Source organism: Macroventuria anomochaeta, assembly GCF_010093625.1.
Source record: "Macroventuria anomochaeta strain CBS 525.71 unplaced genomic scaffold BU25scaffold_6, whole genome shotgun sequence".
Taxonomy (NCBI): domain Eukaryota; kingdom Fungi; phylum Ascomycota; class Dothideomycetes; order Pleosporales; family Didymellaceae; genus Macroventuria; species Macroventuria anomochaeta.
The window spans coordinates 247,297-264,302 of NW_022985367.1; the positions used below are offsets into that span (position 1 = coordinate 247,297).

The window sequence follows — 17,006 nt, forward strand, 5'->3', positions numbered from 1 at the left end:
TCAGCTGCTGAGAAAGACGAATGACTGGGGAGAGGTTGCGGCTCTGCGTTTGGCCAGACGTCTCAAGCTTGTTCGTCCGGGTGCTTGCCACATGTCGTGCTGCATTGCTCCTGTGAATGGCCGGGGTGGCACGGACGCGGGCGCCTTTGTGAAGTGCGTCACGGCGCTGCCTACCAGCGATTAGTCGCATCCTTCCAGTTGTGTCTGTCAACATCGCCAGCTCCTGCCTGCTGCACGCTTCTTGCCGAGACGATACAAGATTCGATTCGCCTCACAGCGCGTAGTGCACGCTTCACCGCTTGCAAAACGCACTATCTCCAACCACAGCAGGCATACCGAGCTTGCGCAGATCTATCGGAAGCAATCATCAACTCGTGTAACCACCACGACCAAGGCTCAACGCCCTGTGCTGTGCAGTCGCCTGGCAGTCTTCTCGTTCCTGCAACTTCCAGCGACCTCTATACGTGGTCCCCAAGCTTGACAGCACAAACCAGGCCTGTTTGACGTACACAGAGAGCGGGTCGAATTACCCCACCGCCTGCCGCCCACCGTCGCAAACCGCCACCCAGTATTGATACTGTCTGCCCTGCCTGCACCGCCGAGCACACGATTTGAGTGGGATAGTGAGCGAACAAGATCCTGAGTACCGATCTGAAGCAGCGAGAACTGCGCAGTGAAAGAGCTACCCCGCCAGTGCAGTACTCATCTCAGTGCAGTACTCGTCTCAGTGCAGTACTCGTCCCAGTGCTGTACGCGTCTCGGTGCTGTACTCGTCTCAGTGCGCACCGCGTTTCTTCTGCCACACACCCAGCACACAAGCACACATCATGGACGAAGAGAACGTGCTCAGTTTCGTCAGCATCACCTCGTGTGACCCTGACAAGGCTCTGCAGTATCTGCGTCTGACAGACAACAACCTCGAGCAGGCCATACAGCTCTTCTTCGATAGCCCAAACCTTGATTTCGGGCCAGCGGCTCCCTCGAACGCGCCCGCCGCTGCCTCCTCAGCGCAGAACGCTATCGGCATCGATTCTGACGACGACATGTCCGACTTCAACCCTGGCGCACAGACAGACACCCCTCCCGTACGGTCGAATCTCGAGAGCGACGAAGAGCTGGCGCGGCGGTTACAGGAGGAAGACTATGGCGGCGGTGGCGCAGCACGTGGTCAAGACGAAGTCCGCGCACCCATCCAACGAACACAAGAGACACTAGTTGGCCCTGGGTCGAATTGGGGGCCTGCCGACGCGGACGACGACATTGACGCCATGGTGCAGGAGCAGCTGGCACGTCGGCAACGAGGTAGGCACCGAGGAACCAGCGCTCAGACTGGGGGACAAGAGCTAACATGACGTTTGCAGGTCGAGCTGGCATCTTCAACCAGCGCACCGCCCAAAGCTCCGTATGGGACAACTCCGCCGACTCAGAAGCTAGACGCCGTGAGCTTGCCACATCAACGGGTGGCGCGTCCGAGCAGAGTGCCAAGATGAACATGCTCGCCGAGCTATTCCGACCACCGTTCGAGATGATGTACCAGGGATCATGGGAGAAGGCGCGAGACATGGGCAAGGAGGAGGAGAAGTGGCTCATCGTCAACATCCAAGACCCGGCCATCTTCGACTGCCAGCTCCTCAACCGCGACATTTGGAAGAATGAGCACATCAAAGCGACAGTACGGGAGAACTTCATCTTCATGCAGTACGCGAAAGACGACCCCCGCGGCCAGCAGTATGTCAACTATTACTTCCACGCCCGCGACAGCTCCGACGCATACCCACACATCGCCATCGTCGACCCCCGAACAGGAGAACAGGTCAAGGTCTGGTCCGGTCCACCGATTCCCCCGCCTGTCGAGTTCCACGCTCAGCTTCACGAATTCCTCGACCGCTACAGTCTAAATGTCAACGTGAAGAACCCTGTAGCCAAGCGAAAGGCGGAGAACAAGAAGGTCGATGTCAACCGCATGACTGAAGAGGAACAACTGGAATGGGCGCTGCAGAACAGCATGGACAACGGCGGCAGTGGCAATGAAGGGCCCAAAGACAACGACCCAGACGCGCTTACAAAGGACGAAGACAAGGGCAAAGCGCGCGCGACTTCGCCCGTACCGGAAGCTGCCTCGGCACCAACACCAGCGCCAGCAGAAGAAGAGCCGGCAACCGCAACAAACCCTTTGTTCGCTTCCATCTCATCGCACGCACCCCACACAGAACCCACCGTCACAGACCCACAGGTCACAACGCGCATCCAGTTCCGCGGACCCACCGGCCGCCCCGTCGTCCGGCGCTTCAACCTGTCAGACTCCGTGCGCCGCGTCTACGAATGGATCAAGAGCGACGCACCCTGGGATGGGAAGCAGGGCTCTGAGTTTGACCTGGTGTTCATGGGCAAGAACTTCATCGAGCATCTTGACGAGACCATCGAGGCTGCTGGGTTGAAGGGCGCGAGCTTGATGGTCGAGTTTGCCGAGTAGGCGGTCTCGTGCGGAACAGTAGTGGGTAATGACGTGACGGATGGGAATGATGGCATCGCTACGGCGTTCATGGTATGCTTTCAAGATGGGCACTGTGTAGCTGACTGTGTTTGGGTGCTGGGGGGTGATACCCGATAACCTTGTTTCAGTAGGAACCGAAAGAGTGTGTAGATAATGTGAAACGTAATCAATTCTCCTTCTCCTGGTGTTGCCCTCGTGCCTTCTCGTGTTCAACAGCCGTTCCTGCACTGCATTACTTGAGTGGTCTCAAAAGTTCAAATCTATCACGGTAGGTTTTAGTCTTTACCATTCTTGTCCTATAATCCAATCCGACGCCCTCATTTCATCTGCGACCGTACAGCCGTGCTATGTACCTGTTCCAGGATTGCATCCTCAGCATTGCGGTGCAACATACGGTTGCAAGGGTAGGCTGGAGGGAGCCGGACCACTAGCACAGCGGACGTACATCTGCGTGTTTTCGCGGACTCTGTTGCTTCGTACACCGATAAGCTCTGAATCAGAGTGGAAGTCCGATGGACAGCGCTGGTGAGCAATGATGAGGAATTGCTTCCTACAGCAAGTCTTCTTTGTATACTAAGAAGACATCTGTTCAGTGACAAGGACTCAAGGCTCCGACTCTCACTCCGTCGGACAGTGTAAGTCCAAGTCCTCCTCCTCTTCGTCTACCGTACTCGGGATCCATTGTCCTCGTTATCAGCCTCGTCTTCCTCGTCGATCCTTCCTTGGGCTTCAGATGTCCTGTTTGCAGCCCCATCCACAAGCGCCTGTGCCTGCGTCGCACCACTCCCCCCGCCCATCATCCGCGCACCATCATCCTGCGCACCTCCTCTCTCATTCCCACTCCCTCATCCACTACCTCAGTATCAGGCGACGAGCTCACAACCTCGTTAACCCTATGCCCAAACGGTCTCAGTACAGCCGAGATCTCCGATGGCGATGCGAAGTCCCGCTCCGAGGAAGAGTCCGAAGGACTTGAGGATATGTAAAGAGCCGGTGATAGTATGTTTGGGATGTTGGTATGTTGTTGGACGCCGTTTGCTTCGATGAATCCTAAGGGGTTTGCGTACACTGGTGGCATTTGGGGCATTTCGCGATCGGCTGGTGCCTCCATTCCTTGCCTGCTAGAAACGCTGATTCTTATATCTGGCGTGACCGAGACAGTATCTTCAGACAGCGCAGCTAGGAGGTCTCCAGGTGTGTTAACCATGGACGGCGCACTTGCAGGATCTGGCGGCAATTGCGTCCGCTGCTGCTCGTTTTGCGACCCTCTGTTGGCTTCCACTCCAATCGTTCGTTGCTTTACTTGCTTCAACGGACCGATGCCATTGTGCAAGACCTTGTAGTTGATTTTCTGGCTTCTTGTTCTCAGACTGGATCGTCTGTTATCAGGTCGAATCTCGTCACTCGGTTTCGTGTTCTCCTTCTCCTGCAAAGCTTTTGCTTGAGCATTCGCATCGTTCGTTATCATCTTATTGAGTACCTCTAGGCTGTAACTTCCGGGTGCGAGAGAAGACTTTCCCTGAACCGTCGGCTTTGACGTCTCTGAACTTGCTTCTGCACTCTTCCTCATCTCTTGCTGTGATTGTTCCGCTCGATCCTGCTCTGCTGAGCGATCTTTAGCAAGAATTCGATCAAGTCGTGCTCTGGCAGCCTCCAAGGTCTCTTCTGGATCTGGAGTTCCAGTCCTTTGTCTCTTCGACCTGCCTGGCTCAGCTTCCGCCACATACAGCCTCTTCCCCGAGCTTCCCGATAGAGGTGGTGACGGGTTGCTGGTCTCACGCTCAAACCACCGCGCTAGCGCTGCATCTGCAACCCAAGCAGACTGTTGCAGCAAGCTGGTTGCCAAAGATCTGTCCCGAGAATTCATCGCCTCCATGACATTCGTTACAAGAGCCTGCTGAACAGTCGACAAAACTTCTTCGTTGACTTCCTCCTGGCCCATGTGTACGTTCCGGGCCTGAACATCGCCGTTGTACTTGAAAAGGGTGGCTGCGAGCTGTGAGATATACGCTCTTTTCTCGTCCTCAAGGGAAGACTCTAAATCTTCGAGATAGGCGAACTCCTCTGGGCTATCATCGTCAATTTTCGCATCTTCGATCTTTTGTGAACATTCCTCCTGGAGCTCTAAGTTGTCGACGAGGTCGATCACGGTCTGTACCTCTTCAGCCTCCAAAGAGGTCTTGCATCCCCAAGGATCGTTTCGGCTTGAAGATACCAGGAGATTCATAAGCCAGAATTTGATCTCATGCTTGTCGGCATTTCTGCTTTGAAACTTGCAAAGGTCCTTATGAAGATTCCTCTCGCAGCCTGCTTTCCATATGTGAGCTGAGACATTGGCAGTCCGTTGAATCAAGCGTAGTTGGTCGGCCGCAAAACCCCTTTCAAGCTCAGCAAACTCAACTACAGCCTTCAAGCATCCAATGGTGCTTGAGGCCGTCGTTCTCCTCTGCGCAAGTTCTTCCTCGCGCCTCGCCAGGAAGGTGACTTCGTTAACCAACTCTTCCGCAACTGCATTCCGCTTGACACCGTGGCGTCTGGCATGATTAGCATCGGCTTTGAGCGAGGTCCACATCCCATCCAAGCTGTCATGTCTCTTCTTCCTTTTGAACACTTCGAGATTCACCCGATTTTCTGCCGTTCGTGTGTCCGTCTCTTCAAGGTTGAACTCAGCATTGATCTTACAGGCGCCACCTCCAAATTCGCAGTCCACATCGGGAAAACTGCACGGGTAAGCAATAGGGAAGCTAGGAGGTAGTCGAGGCTTTGTAGTGGAGAGAGGCTTCGGAGCTGTAGACTTACCAGAACATGTTTATCTGGCACGACTCAAAGGTCCAAGCATCCTCCTACGGCCGCGGCTCGGGACCAAGACTTTCCTTGGATGTAGTACTTCCATCCTGCTCACCCTTACCGTCCTTCTCGCGCCCACCGTCCTTGTCTTTGAGATACTCATCGTAGACTCTCATGGTCCCGTCAGCCTCGGCGCGGAGAGCAGACTCGTCAAAGACACTGCGAAATTTAGCCAATGAAGTACCACAGGTACTATGAAGGTACGTACAGGTTGATAAGCTCGCTGCTGTCCATTTCGAGGAGTATATCCGAGATCTTGCCGGCCAATTCGGGTTGAATATCGTAGATCTTGGGCCACAGAGCCTCACCGAGCATCTGCTTCTGCTGGGCCGGAGAAGCAGCGAAGAGAGCGTCCATATCAATACCAGCGAAGGCCCCAGGTCCGTCCGCCATGATGTGTACAGTATATTAACGATAGAAACAATACTGACGTTGTGTCTGAGAGATGCGATTGGAATGACTGACTGCAACGTGGCAAGGAGTAGAAGATGAGGCTTGTAAGCGATGTAACGGACAGAGCAAGCACGAAGCAACGCTAGGGTGACGCTTTGAGGAGTTGCCGTTGCCAGATTGATTCAAAGCTCTTCCTGTTGCGCACCACTGGCCTCAATGCTCAGACATGATCTTTTCATCGCCAATCCTCTGCGTGAAAGCTACCTTTCGCCTCTTGATTCTCCAGATGCCGCTTGCACCAGGCACGCCCTCGCAGTCGCCATCGCTGACTTCACAATGCACCAAATCATCGATGTACTTTCCGTAGGCACAAAGCAGCTTCCCCTCGTGCGGACCCTGCCCGAAATGTGCACCCTGGAAATATGTGACGGCATGCGCGGTTTTGCCGGTTGTTTCGAAAACTATCCTCTGCGTTGTGAGGTTGTGGTGAGTCCGGACGGGACCTAGTCTACGCTTCATCAGATTCCAGGTGCAGGAGAGCGCGTCGAGGTCTTCAATACCGATTTTGTATAGCTTTCGCGACTGCTCCAACGCCCTGCAGATCTGAGTTGAAGGGATAGTCTGCGCTAACATCGTGTACGAAGACTTTCTCGAGAAGCGCGAAATCTTTCGTATCCAGTGCTTCACAATAGCGCGCGATGATGTTCTTGACGGCGAGGACGTCTAGCGGGTTGACCTTTGACATAATGGCGGACTTTGAATTCAAATGTTGAGTCGTAGTCAATGCACTCGCCGCTCATATACGCGCCTTCGGAACCCCGCAACTGGAAAGCCGAATAGACCTCCAGTCCATCATAGTGTCAGTACCATATAGGTAGAGGTGTTAGTGCTAGATGAAGATTGCCACGATGGCTTTCTTGGAGTTTAGCGAGAGGATGAGGGAGGACAAGGCAACACGCCCGCCGCACGGGGTCTAGCCTCTGCTTGGATGCGTCCGGGTGCGCTCAACTTTCGTTCGACAACGATGCACGATTGCTCGACTGGGAAGCTTGACCTAAAAAGCTTGACCGTCACCAATCGCGACACAGTAACCAACAACAATAGACAAATGCACTTTGGTATGCTCCTTCTTCTCTCTTCGAATGAACACTGATTGTGAACTCAAGCCCTAATAACTCAACGGTCTCCGCGAAACCTTGACTAGGTATCTCCGGTGACGAGCACTTGAAATTTCTCCCCACGGATCTCACAGTCGCAGCTGAAACAGGAGGCCCTTAGAATGGTTTCGTGGATCGAGGTGCATCTCACAAGAGTTGATTGATTGAAGGCGTGGGCAGCCACATCCTAGGGCTTACTGTGTCGGCAGCTTGCTGTTCGATTTCGCAAAGACGTACTGTCGGTTCCCCGACATTGCCGAAGATGTACTACATACATGTTCACCACCATGATCCACAAGCCAAATACATAAGAATAACTTTCAACCCAGCAGAATGACTGAAAGGCTACCTTTCCAGAGCTTGCAAGTTGCTCCAAGCCTCAGACCAGGTTGAAGTGTACACTTGAAATTTCAAGGAATCGCCAACACAGCCCAAGTTTACTATGTCGACCACCAAATCTCTCCGCATCACCATCTTGGGTGGCGGTATAGCCGGCCTGACAACAGCGTTATCCCTCACGAAGTTCGCCCCCCCCGACTCTCCACCACCTTTTATCACAATCTACGAAATCCGCCCCCAACCCGCAACGATCGGCGGCGCTGTAAACCTGACTCCTAATGCACTCCGTCTCCTCTCCCATCTAGGCGCCCTCCAGGAAATCTGCTCCTCAAACTACGGCGCTGAATGTCCCGCCGTCGAAGTCTTCGACATCTACTCCGGCACCAAGATCGCAGAATCCAGTTTCCGCGGCCCAGATGGCAAAGGACTCGGCACACCCCCCTTCACAGCGCTCCGCATAACGCGCGGAGAAGCTCTACAAGGCGTCCTGGCCGCAATCGCCAAACACCCCAACATCACCCTCACATGCGGCAAAAAGACGACCAATATTCACGAAACAGAAACAGATGTGACCCTCACCTTCGCCGACGGCACTTCCTCGACCTCAGACATCCTAATCGGCTGCGACGGCATCCACAGCGTCACACGCCTGACCCATGTCGAGCCCTCACGGACAGCAACATACTCCGGTATCTGCAACGCCTTCGGCTTTGCCCCGCTCAGACCGCATCAAAAACCACACTTCGAAGCCTCAGGCATGAACTTCGCGCGCGGCGGCATGCTGCTAACCTCCTATCACAGCTCTTCCAAAGACTCGATCTACGTCGGCGCGCTGATGCAAGTCCCTGACGACGGTCTGCAGTCGCGCGACGGGTGGAAGGCAAGGGGTGCGGATGCGGAGAAGACGCGGCAGGATATGCTGCAGAGGTATGCCGGCGCGAAGGAACCAGCGATTGAGGAGTGGATCAAGGATGCACAGGATTTGTACTTGTGGCCTGTTTTTACGCTAAGCAAGCAGGGGAAGTGGGCGACGGAGAGGGTTATGCTGATTGGGGATTCGGCGCATGCTATGCCGCCGCAGGGAGAGAGCACGGGGATTGTGTTTGAGGATGGGGTGTTGTTTTCGAGGGTGCTGGCGAGGTGGATGGAGAAGAGTGGGAATGGAAGTGATGGAACACCTGTCAACGAGGCGTTTGATGCGTATGAGACATTGAGGCGGGCGAGGATTGAGACGGCATGGGATGAAAGCCAGAGTGTGGTCAAGACGGTGCAGGAGGTGGGGTGGTTGGGGCACCGGCTCAAGATGAATATTGTGCCGTGGTATTTGTGGTGGACGAGAGGGTATCGGGAGAAGCATTTTGTGGAGGATGTTACGACTTGTGAGATTGGGTATTGATCGAGATAGTATCCTTGGATATGATGGTTACTTCATTGAGAACCTTTGTCGGGACAAGATGCTGGTACGACGCTGTGCCGAGTTTGCAAATATGATCAATGGCTGGTTGTGGATCAGCGAAAGCAAATCGACGTCAAGCTAGTTCTCACAATTCAGCGCGGTACGGTACATGATACGTATGATCTCGTGTTATCTTCGACGTTCCTTGGGCGTGCTGACCGTGTAGTGGTGTGGACTAATACCCCAATTGGTGGTTAGCTTTATGTAACGACACTCACTTTATAGTCAAATTACGAACAGCAAACGATTCCGGTAGACGGTAAATGCATGAACAACCGTGACAACCCTGTGTCAATTAGAGTTACCACTTCAGGTAAGATGTTAGTCTTCCGTCGATGGCTGTACAGCTTGAAGGTTGATCCATGAAAGATCGTGATGGTTGTCGTAAACGAGCGCCGTCACCCGCTGTCTTCCAGGATTTACTGCTTTTTGCACCAATAGCAGATTGACACCAAAAAATGGTGCATAATGTGGGTTCATCCGCAAGGAAGTCTTCTCAGACTTTTCCTAAAAGGCGAGCTGAGGAAGGGAAGTTGCATGAGGACGGCTGCTTTGGGGTGGATTCGATTTTTAGGAGTCCTGATCAGGCGAACTGCGCGAGGCTGGGGACGGGAAGAACCTCAACTCGATGTGCAGCCAGCATTGCCGAGCGAATCGTTCCACTTCAAGAGGCAGGAGTCCCTGGCTGACGGTGTGGACATTCTGCTTTTTCGGCGAGCATTGCCGTCCCCTGGCAGAAGCGGTAGAGGATTTCAGAATGCTGAACAGCCGTCGCCAGCTCAGCGAAGGTGTATGAGCAATGCTGAAACCAATCCCACAGTGACTGAAGACAGGGAAGCGGTCAACATTAATAGAGCGGCGAAGAAAAATTTGCTAAACCCTGATATGAAAGTATGAAGAGAAAGAGACACTTCCCACGACGAGGCTGACCCATCACCAAGCACCAGCGGCCCGCTTCCTCCAAAGCCTGTCCTCAGCGCTCACCGGCACCCAGCCCTCAGCCAATCAACACGCCCGGATTGTCCTTCACTCTCACGTGATCGTACAAAGCTGTACAAAGCCCAACGCTAGCAACACTTCCCTTCGGTTCGCATGAGTTCCAGCAATCTACAGCCTTGCTCTCGTACTTGCCTTATGTGGCAGGTTACGCACGAGATCAAAGTTTGAGTGTGAAGACTGACTCGCGTCTAGCGTGCACCTTCGACCGAGGCTGCTGCTGAACAAGCAGAGGTGTGGATACTGGTAGCTGCTTTCGTAGTGACGACATAGATTTTTGTAACATCAATCGAACTGCTTTCCAATCTCAATTGCGCACATTCAAGACCACCCGAAACAACGTTTCAATACACATCAGCGAACATCTACCCAAGCATCGACACTTCAGTACGACCACATCAATAACCTCGCTCATCATGTCCAAACCCGTCCCTCAACCCCCCAAGAACCTGCGCAACACCTACATCGCCCCCCGCCCGCCCTACCTTAGACCCATCATCATCTGCGGTGCGATCATGGCGCTCTCCTCGCGGCGCGAAGTCATTTCCCCCGGCTCGCCTCTCTACGACTACGCTCTCTCACACTTATCGGCCACTGGCTTGAAGTACGCATCCTGGGTACAGAGTGGGCTGTTTTACTTCCTGTTTGGGGCGCATGCAATTGAGACGGCGGTCTTTACGAAGAGACTAGCGAAGCATGGGGTGCAGGTTTCGAGTCTTAGTTGGTGGCAGTGGATGGCCACGTGTTTTGTGGGAGGGAAGTATTGCTTTGTGCATTTTGATCGGGAGGTTGGGAAGTTTGATTAGGCTGTTAGGAAGACGTGTGGAGAAGAGATTGGGAAGTTTATTAGGGCTGCACTTCTCGACTGACCAGCTCTCTTGTGCTAAGATTATCAGTAGAGAGACGTAAGCTACCATGTATGGCACTCGATGGTTCGGTGGCTAGATCTTGTGTATATATGTGTGTACCATTCGATATCTCGTTCGCTACAGTTCCTAGTGTATTTCACACAAACGCCTGGTGCCCATGCTCTTACAAAGATACAAGATTTACATCGCTCGTCGACTACTTCTGCCAAGTCTGTTCACTCTACTGCTGCTGCTTCTTCTGCGCATTGGGGCCCATCTCCTTGCTGAAGGCAAAGTACGACACTTCCAGGCTAGTGAGAGCTCGAATACCGACAAGCAGGATCAAGAACAGCGGGATGAGAGTTGCAAAGCCCATGAACAGGCCCGGTGTGAAGTACTGGTACCTCTCGAACAGGCCGCCCTCGTCGCTGGTCGAGTTCGCGCGCTTGTAGTGTGCGGTGGTGTCACGTTTCAGCTCCATCTGGATGTTGTCGCCGAAAGAGTTCTCCATCTCGTATTGGTGCTGCTGCTCGGCCTCGAGTTGTGCCTTGGCTTGCGCTTCAGTGGGAGGGGTGGTGATGTAGATGACGGTGTAGTCTTGCGATTCGGCGTACTTGGAGAAGCTGTCTTCGAGGAATTGGTCTGTAGGTATTAGATGCTGCCAATAGATGGTCATGTTGTCGAGCGTACCTTGTTGTCCCATGTACAGTGACCTGAGCGCCCTTGACGCCGGTGGTGTATCGAGCTGTACGCTCTTAACAGACCCGCACTTTGTCTCCAGGTATTGTGTGATCTCGGCTACGTCAACCTTTCCAACGACATCTGGCACGGAAACTGTCGACTTGACGTCGTCGTGCTGGCCGGCCATGTACTGCGCCAACCGTGGCGTAGAGCGTCCATCAGCGTAATCGGCGGCAGAGACACCGTCCTGCTCAACAACAACGTAGTTCTTGGTCGGGCATTCCTTCAGGGCTTCCAATACATCGGCAGTGATGCTGGTCGACTGGGCGATCGATGCGCTGGAGGACTCCAGCAACAAGCTGCAGACGTTAGCGTCGAGATGCAAGGACCGGCGGCGGCGAAGCGTACTCAGCGGTGGAGAACAGGAAGAAGGGCGAGGTGTTGCTGAAGGCAAGTGCCTGTGACGCCAGAGCAAGGGCGCCAATCAGTGTCTTGGCCATGTTGTCGTCGACTCGTGGTGTTGAGGGTCGCGATGATACGAAGCTCTGCACGATGCCTGCCGCGCTGCGGTAGTGATGATACACTAGCCGAAAATGACCTGCTAGAGTCCCGGCCGATGACGCGCTTCAGAAATTCCGCCGGAACGCGAGCACGGCGAACAGTCACAGAAGGCTATCCAGATCCGGGCCCGTACTTCACTGGACCCTTGTGCTCGGTACCTGGCTGCCTGTGACAGATTTCGACTCATCAGTCAGTCAGTGCACTTTCTGGAAGCCCGCGCTAGCCTTCTTTCCCAAGGCAAAGGCAATATACCTGCACGCCACTCTGCAAACTTCCCCCACGACAAAGCTTCCACAGCCCGACCTTTTCTTGTCACGTTTACCAGGCCATACATTTACTAGAGCCTGCATTTTCTTTGCAAACAATCAGGTTTGCTGTCGGCGCTGCCACTACCAACTATCATTCTGCAGTCAGCATTAGAAGCAGTAATCAACACACTGCCCAGCATGTCGACCGTTGCAACCGCACAAGTACCAGCAAATGCCCCTGGAGGAGCAGATGGAGGCTCACGAGGCAGACGACCACGGAATCGCAATCGCAATCGCGCACCGAACGCAGTATCCGAGGCGCAGGATGAGGGGCACCCAAGTGGAGAGCAACAATCACAAAGAGGTGGAAGGAACGGGCGAGGGAGAGGCAGGGGGCGAGGAGGTCATTCTATAGTACCACCACAAGTCTTGCAAACCATACCTAGCGAAGCTTCAATTTCAGCGCCTGCACCAGCAAGAGGAGGGCACCGAGGCAGAGGCGGCCCAGGACGAGGTGGAGCACAGAGGTTCTCCCAGCGCACGGCTGCAGGTGGTCGCCAGTTTGGAGGGCAGTTGACTGCCGAGGACGATGCTGAATCAGTAGCTTCTGCAAGTTTGCAAGCAGATGCGCCTGAGTTCGAGCCAGGGCGGCCACTCGTTGGTCGCAAGCCACGAGCACTAAAAGAGAAGCAGCCACAAGCACCGAAGTCGACCGCACCGGATATCGCCACGAGAACGCACGAAGATATTGACAACGGTCACTACGAATGCGCGATCTGCACAGAAGACATCAAGCGACGCTCGAAGGGTGTATGGTCTTGCCGGACATGCTGGACGGTCTTCCACCTGGGTTGCATAAAGAAGTGGTCGACCAACGAGGGGTCAGCAGCTGCTCGTCAGCAGGCTCAGGACGGTGAAGCACCACCGCCGAGGCAGTGGCGCTGCCCTGGGTGCAATCTGCCCAAAGATGTTCTACCAAAGAACTTCTCGTGTTGGTGTGAGAAGGAACTCGATCCAAAGCCGCTTACAGGACTGCCACCGTTCTCTTGTGGGCAAACCTGCTCTCGACCAAGGATCCTACCGAAGAAGTGCCCCCATCCATGTGGGATGACTTGTCACGCCGGTCCTTGCCCGCCTTGTTCCTTGATGGGCCCTACCCAGCACTGCTTCTGTGGTGGCAAGTCCGTCACTCGACGCTGCGTAGACACAGACTACGAGCACGGCTGGAGCTGCGGCGAGGTGTGTGGCGAGATGATGGCTTGTGGAGAACACCGCTGCCCTCGACCATGCCACGAAGGTCCCTGCGGAGCTTGCGATGTGCGCGTTCCTGCGCGTTGTTACTGCGGTCAGATCCAGAAGGACATTATGTGCTGTGATCGTGAGGAGGCGAAGCATAGCCGGCAGCGTCATACTGCAACGGATGGTGCCACTACGGTCGAAGAATGGATCGGGTCGTTCGAATGCCCGAACACATGCGGTCGCCTCTTCGACTGCGGAAAGCATGCTTGCGAGCAAGCATGCCACCGACAGAATGCCGACTCAGCCCATTGTCCACGGTCACCCGATGTTGTTACTCACTGCCCTTGTGGCAAGACACGTTTGTCGGAAATCTCGAACGCTCGTCGAGAGACATGTGAGGATCCTGTACCGAACTGCTCAAAGCCTTGCGACAACACTCTTAACTGCGGTCACAAGTGCAAGCAGCCGTGTCACCAGGGCGAATGCTTGCCATGTATGGAAACAGTTACCATAGCATGCAGATGCGGCCGAAACACCTTCTCCACGATTTGTCACCAAGGAACCGAGGAGGCTCCACAGTGTATGCGCATCTGCCGTGTTTCGCTCAATTGCGGACGACACGAGTGTGGTGAGCACTGCTGCGCTGGAGAGCGAAAAGCAGCCGAGCGACAGGCGAATCGAAGGAAGCCACGTCCTCTGGACTCAGCTGCTCAGAGGCCTGGAGACAACTTCGAGGCAGAGCACATTTGCACCCGTTCATGCGGTCGCCAGCTGAAATGCGGTAACCCTGAGCATCGCTGCCAGGAGCTCTGTCACAAAGGTCCCTGCGGAACTTGTCGAGACGCGATCTTTGACGAGATTAGCTGCAATTGCGGGCGAACCGTGCTGCAGCCCCCTCTTCCCTGTGGTACTCGGCCGCCTCCGTGCCGATTTCCCTGCGAGCGACCAAAGAGTTGCGGCCACCCTCAAGTTGGCCATACCTGCCACGGCGGCGAAGAGGACTGCCCCAAGTGCCCGTACTTGACAATAAAGTCCTGTATGTGTGGCAAGAATGTCATCAAAAACCAGCCTTGCTGGCTCAGTGAAGTTCGCTGTGGCGAAGTCTGCGGACGCACCCTGAAGTGCGGTATTCACAAGTGTCAGAAGCAATGCCACCGTGGCGGCGAGTGCGAGGAGCCTTGCAAGCAGACTTGTGGCAAGGAGCTGAGTGCCTGTGGACATCCTGACATGGCACGTTGTCACTTCCCGCAGCCCTGCAAAGAAGATAAGCCTTGCCAACACAAGATCATCATCACTTGCGAGTGCCAAAGGATCAAGCAGGAAACGAAGTGTAACAGCTCAAAGTCTAGCGAAGGCAACAACAAGAAGACACTGAAGTGCGATGATGAATGCGCACGTCTTGAGCGCAACCGCAAGCTTGCTCTAGCGCTCAATGTGGACCCAGAGCACGAGACAGACCATGTCCCTTACTCTGACATCACACTGAATCTCTACATGGAACACTCGACCTGGGCAGCTACACATGAGAAACGACTGAGGCTGTTCGCAGCTGACGAGGAAGAGAAGCGGCTTAGGTTCAAACCCATGCCAAAGCATCAGCGCAAGTTCATTCATTACCTCGCAGAGGACTTTGGCTTCGACACGGAAAGTATGGACCCAGAGCCTCATCGCCATGTTGCGGTCTTCAAGACACCAAAGTTCGTTATGGCTCCGATGAAGACACTTGCGGAGTGTGCAAGAACGCGCCAAGTTCAGCGTCCCATTCCTGCGGCACCGGCAGCCGCTCCACTTCGACCAAAACCGAGCAACACCACCGGAGATCCTTACAACTCTTTCCTCATCTTGAATCCGCGCTTTGCTCTTACGATTGAAGAAGTCAGCATGGTCATGAAGAATGTCCTTTCACAGACCAACTTTCCACTCGAATTCGAGATCAGCTTCCTTCCCAGCGAAGCAGTTGCACTCAAGCCACCGCTAGCAGCCCGCCTCAACATCCCAGAGCGTGACATTCAGATGATGCTCGAGTCCGTCAAGACTCTGTTGTCGCAGGCCTTCACCGCGCAGAAGGTCGGCTCCCTGCAGCTAGCACGCCTGGATGCATCGCTCAACGTGCTACGCAAAGAGTCGGATATTGGCCCAGGCTCGGGCTGGAGTCAAGTTGCAGCATCTAGAGGCATTCCATCACGTCAGGTGCAGAAGAGCACGCCGTTTGGTAATAAGGGTGGCTTTGCCGTTCTGAGCTTGAGCAGCAAGAAGAAGAAGGAGAAACAGGCCCCTGTCGTGGACGACTGGGAAGCAGCCGAGGAAGAAGAGGAAGAGAAAGAAGAAAAAGATAAGGCTAGTGGTGTCAATAGCGGAGCGGTCAGCGAGGACGATGGTGGTCCTTCGCGCCCGCGAAGCAGGGGTCTCGCTGAAGCTTCTGCTGACGAAGCACCCATCTCGACCAAGCCCGGTGAACTCTTGGGACGCTGGTCTGATTTGGATGACGAGTAGTGTCTTCGATATTGAAGGCCCACATGACAGCCGATGCGTAGATGATAACAACTTTCATACTCGATACCATACGCTTCCAATACAACCAGTCTATGTAATAGACCCGTTGACATCATGATCGTTGTTGAATCGGCTTGAAATGCATCTGGCGACTCATCTAACGGTCAATTTGCCCGTAAAGACCCCATTGTACGCAACGCCCCCATCAACAACATGTTTGCCAGGCGCCTCTAACTCAATGTCAAACCTTCTCACTATCTACCATCGCCAGCTCCCGTGTCACACCAATAGGTTTCACAGCTACTCACCTCAGGCAACAACTTGTACAGCTCCATCACAGCTACATCCTTCCCCAAACACACTCGCGGCCCCATGCCAAACGTAAATTCTGCAGCTTCCAGTTCGAACGAACGTATTTCGTTCTTCGCCGTATAAGGTCGGATCGCGCTGGACATAGTACGCATATGATGTGATCTCTGTACCACCGGGGATGAAGTAGCGGTCAATCACCTACTTTTCTTTTAAAGCGACACAAGCGTACAGATTCGTGCCAGGCGGCTACAGTCGCAGACCTTCTTTGATGCAGGCTACATAGTAAGGAAGGTGTTGACGTGTTTCTTCGGATTGGTCGGGCGTGGAGAGAAGGTTGGCTTTATCAACTCTGGCAATCTCTTTGCGCGCTTTAGCTAGAGCGCTAGGATTCGTGACGAGGAAACGTAGTGTGCAGCCCATTGCTGTATCTGTTGTGTCTGCGCCGGCTTGAATGAGGAGGGTGACATGTGCGCGCTTCTGGCTCGCCGTGGGAGGCGAACCATCGGAGAAACGGGCTTCGAGGCAGCTGTCTCACTGTTAGCATAACTCGGAGGTTTTCAACAAACCCAAAAACCTCAAACGTATTACTGCATAAATATTTCCTCCCCTCTTCAACCTTCCCCTTCTCAGCAGCAGTCAGCTCTTCCCTAACGCTCACCTGCCGATCAGCCTCAGACATCAGCCAGCCCATTCCACTCCCATTCTTCACCTTCGACAAGAACCATAACCCTACAACCGGCAATTGCAGCACGGTATCTCTAAACCAGCGCCACCGCACCGCGGACCCAAAGAAACTCAGTCCCAGTCCAATTCTTGAGAATATCTCGGACATCTTCCTGCCTCTCCTGCTGATTATCTGAAGTAAAGGTGAAGGTCAGGATGTAGCTGCTGTTCAAGCTCCCATTATGAACCCACCCAAAGGGGAGACGAAAGGTGCAACCT

At 54.1% G+C, this 17,006-nt stretch overlaps 9 protein-coding genes across 9 annotated transcripts; 4 read left to right on the top strand and 5 right to left on the bottom strand.

The window, feature by feature from the left end:
• Positions 1 to 827: 827 nt before the first annotated feature.
• On the top strand, positions 828 to 2,473 carry BU25DRAFT_455736 (UBX domain-containing protein 7; the record flags this gene model as incomplete). Its single annotated transcript, XM_033709959.1, has 2 exons — positions 828 to 1,302; positions 1,362 to 2,473. The coding sequence occupies 2 exons, from the start codon at positions 828 to 830 to the stop codon at positions 2,471 to 2,473; spliced, it is 1,587 nt and encodes a 528-aa protein (XP_033564837.1).
• Positions 2,474 to 2,866: 393 nt separating this feature from the next.
• On the bottom strand, positions 2,867 to 5,734 carry BU25DRAFT_483392 (uncharacterized protein; the record flags this gene model as incomplete). Its single annotated transcript, XM_033711171.1, has 5 exons — positions 2,867 to 3,067; positions 3,166 to 3,258; positions 3,318 to 5,281; positions 5,403 to 5,500; positions 5,550 to 5,734. The coding sequence occupies 5 exons, from the start codon at positions 5,732 to 5,734 to the stop codon at positions 2,867 to 2,869; spliced, it is 2,541 nt and encodes an 846-aa protein (XP_033564838.1).
• A 45-nt stretch (positions 5,735 to 5,779) lies between these two features.
• On the bottom strand, positions 5,780 to 6,640 carry BU25DRAFT_361660 (uncharacterized protein). The gene is made up of 2 exons (XM_033703705.1): positions 6,295 to 6,640; positions 5,780 to 6,242 (listed from the first exon to the last, which is right to left on the bottom strand). The coding sequence occupies exons 1-2, from the start codon at positions 6,477 to 6,479 to the stop codon at positions 5,948 to 5,950; spliced, it is 480 nt and encodes a 159-aa protein (XP_033564839.1). The 5' UTR covers positions 6,480 to 6,640; the 3' UTR covers positions 5,780 to 5,947.
• A 557-nt stretch (positions 6,641 to 7,197) lies between these two features.
• BU25DRAFT_407930 (FAD/NAD(P)-binding domain-containing protein) lies at positions 7,198 to 8,681 on the top strand. The gene has a single exon (XM_033705680.1). The coding sequence runs from the start codon at positions 7,334 to 7,336 to the stop codon at positions 8,624 to 8,626; it is 1,293 nt and encodes a 430-aa protein (XP_033564840.1). The 5' UTR covers positions 7,198 to 7,333; the 3' UTR covers positions 8,627 to 8,681.
• Positions 8,682 to 9,927: 1,246 nt separating this feature from the next.
• Positions 9,928 to 10,629, top strand: BU25DRAFT_244707 (uncharacterized protein). Its single transcript, XM_033701566.1, has one exon. It carries the CDS (start codon positions 10,099 to 10,101, stop codon positions 10,486 to 10,488), a length of 390 nt encoding a protein of 129 aa, XP_033564841.1. The 5' UTR covers positions 9,928 to 10,098; the 3' UTR covers positions 10,489 to 10,629.
• BU25DRAFT_407931 (BIG1-domain-containing protein) lies at positions 10,537 to 11,919 on the bottom strand. The gene is made up of 3 exons (XM_033705681.1): positions 11,620 to 11,919; positions 11,221 to 11,570; positions 10,537 to 11,172 (listed from the first exon to the last, which is right to left on the bottom strand). Exons 1-3 carry the CDS (start codon positions 11,709 to 11,711, stop codon positions 10,772 to 10,774), a joined length of 843 nt encoding a protein of 280 aa, XP_033564842.1. The 5' UTR covers positions 11,712 to 11,919; the 3' UTR covers positions 10,537 to 10,771.
• Positions 11,872 to 16,099, top strand: BU25DRAFT_244446 (uncharacterized protein). The gene has a single exon (XM_033701565.1). The coding sequence runs from the start codon at positions 12,219 to 12,221 to the stop codon at positions 15,750 to 15,752; it is 3,534 nt and encodes a 1,177-aa protein (XP_033564843.1). The 5' UTR covers positions 11,872 to 12,218; the 3' UTR covers positions 15,753 to 16,099.
• BU25DRAFT_244326 (uncharacterized protein) lies at positions 15,835 to 16,331 on the bottom strand. The gene is made up of 2 exons (XM_033701564.1): positions 16,061 to 16,331; positions 15,835 to 15,982 (listed from the first exon to the last, which is right to left on the bottom strand). The coding sequence occupies exons 1-2, from the start codon at positions 16,214 to 16,216 to the stop codon at positions 15,917 to 15,919; spliced, it is 222 nt and encodes a 73-aa protein (XP_033564844.1). The 5' UTR covers positions 16,217 to 16,331; the 3' UTR covers positions 15,835 to 15,916.
• On the bottom strand, positions 16,311 to 16,896 carry BU25DRAFT_419009 (uncharacterized protein; the record flags this gene model as incomplete). The annotated part of the gene is made up of 3 exons (XM_033707911.1): positions 16,311 to 16,590; positions 16,631 to 16,680; positions 16,723 to 16,896. 3 exons carry the CDS (start codon positions 16,894 to 16,896, stop codon positions 16,311 to 16,313), a joined length of 504 nt encoding a protein of 167 aa, XP_033564845.1.
• Between the last annotated feature and the right edge of the window lie 110 nt (positions 16,897 to 17,006).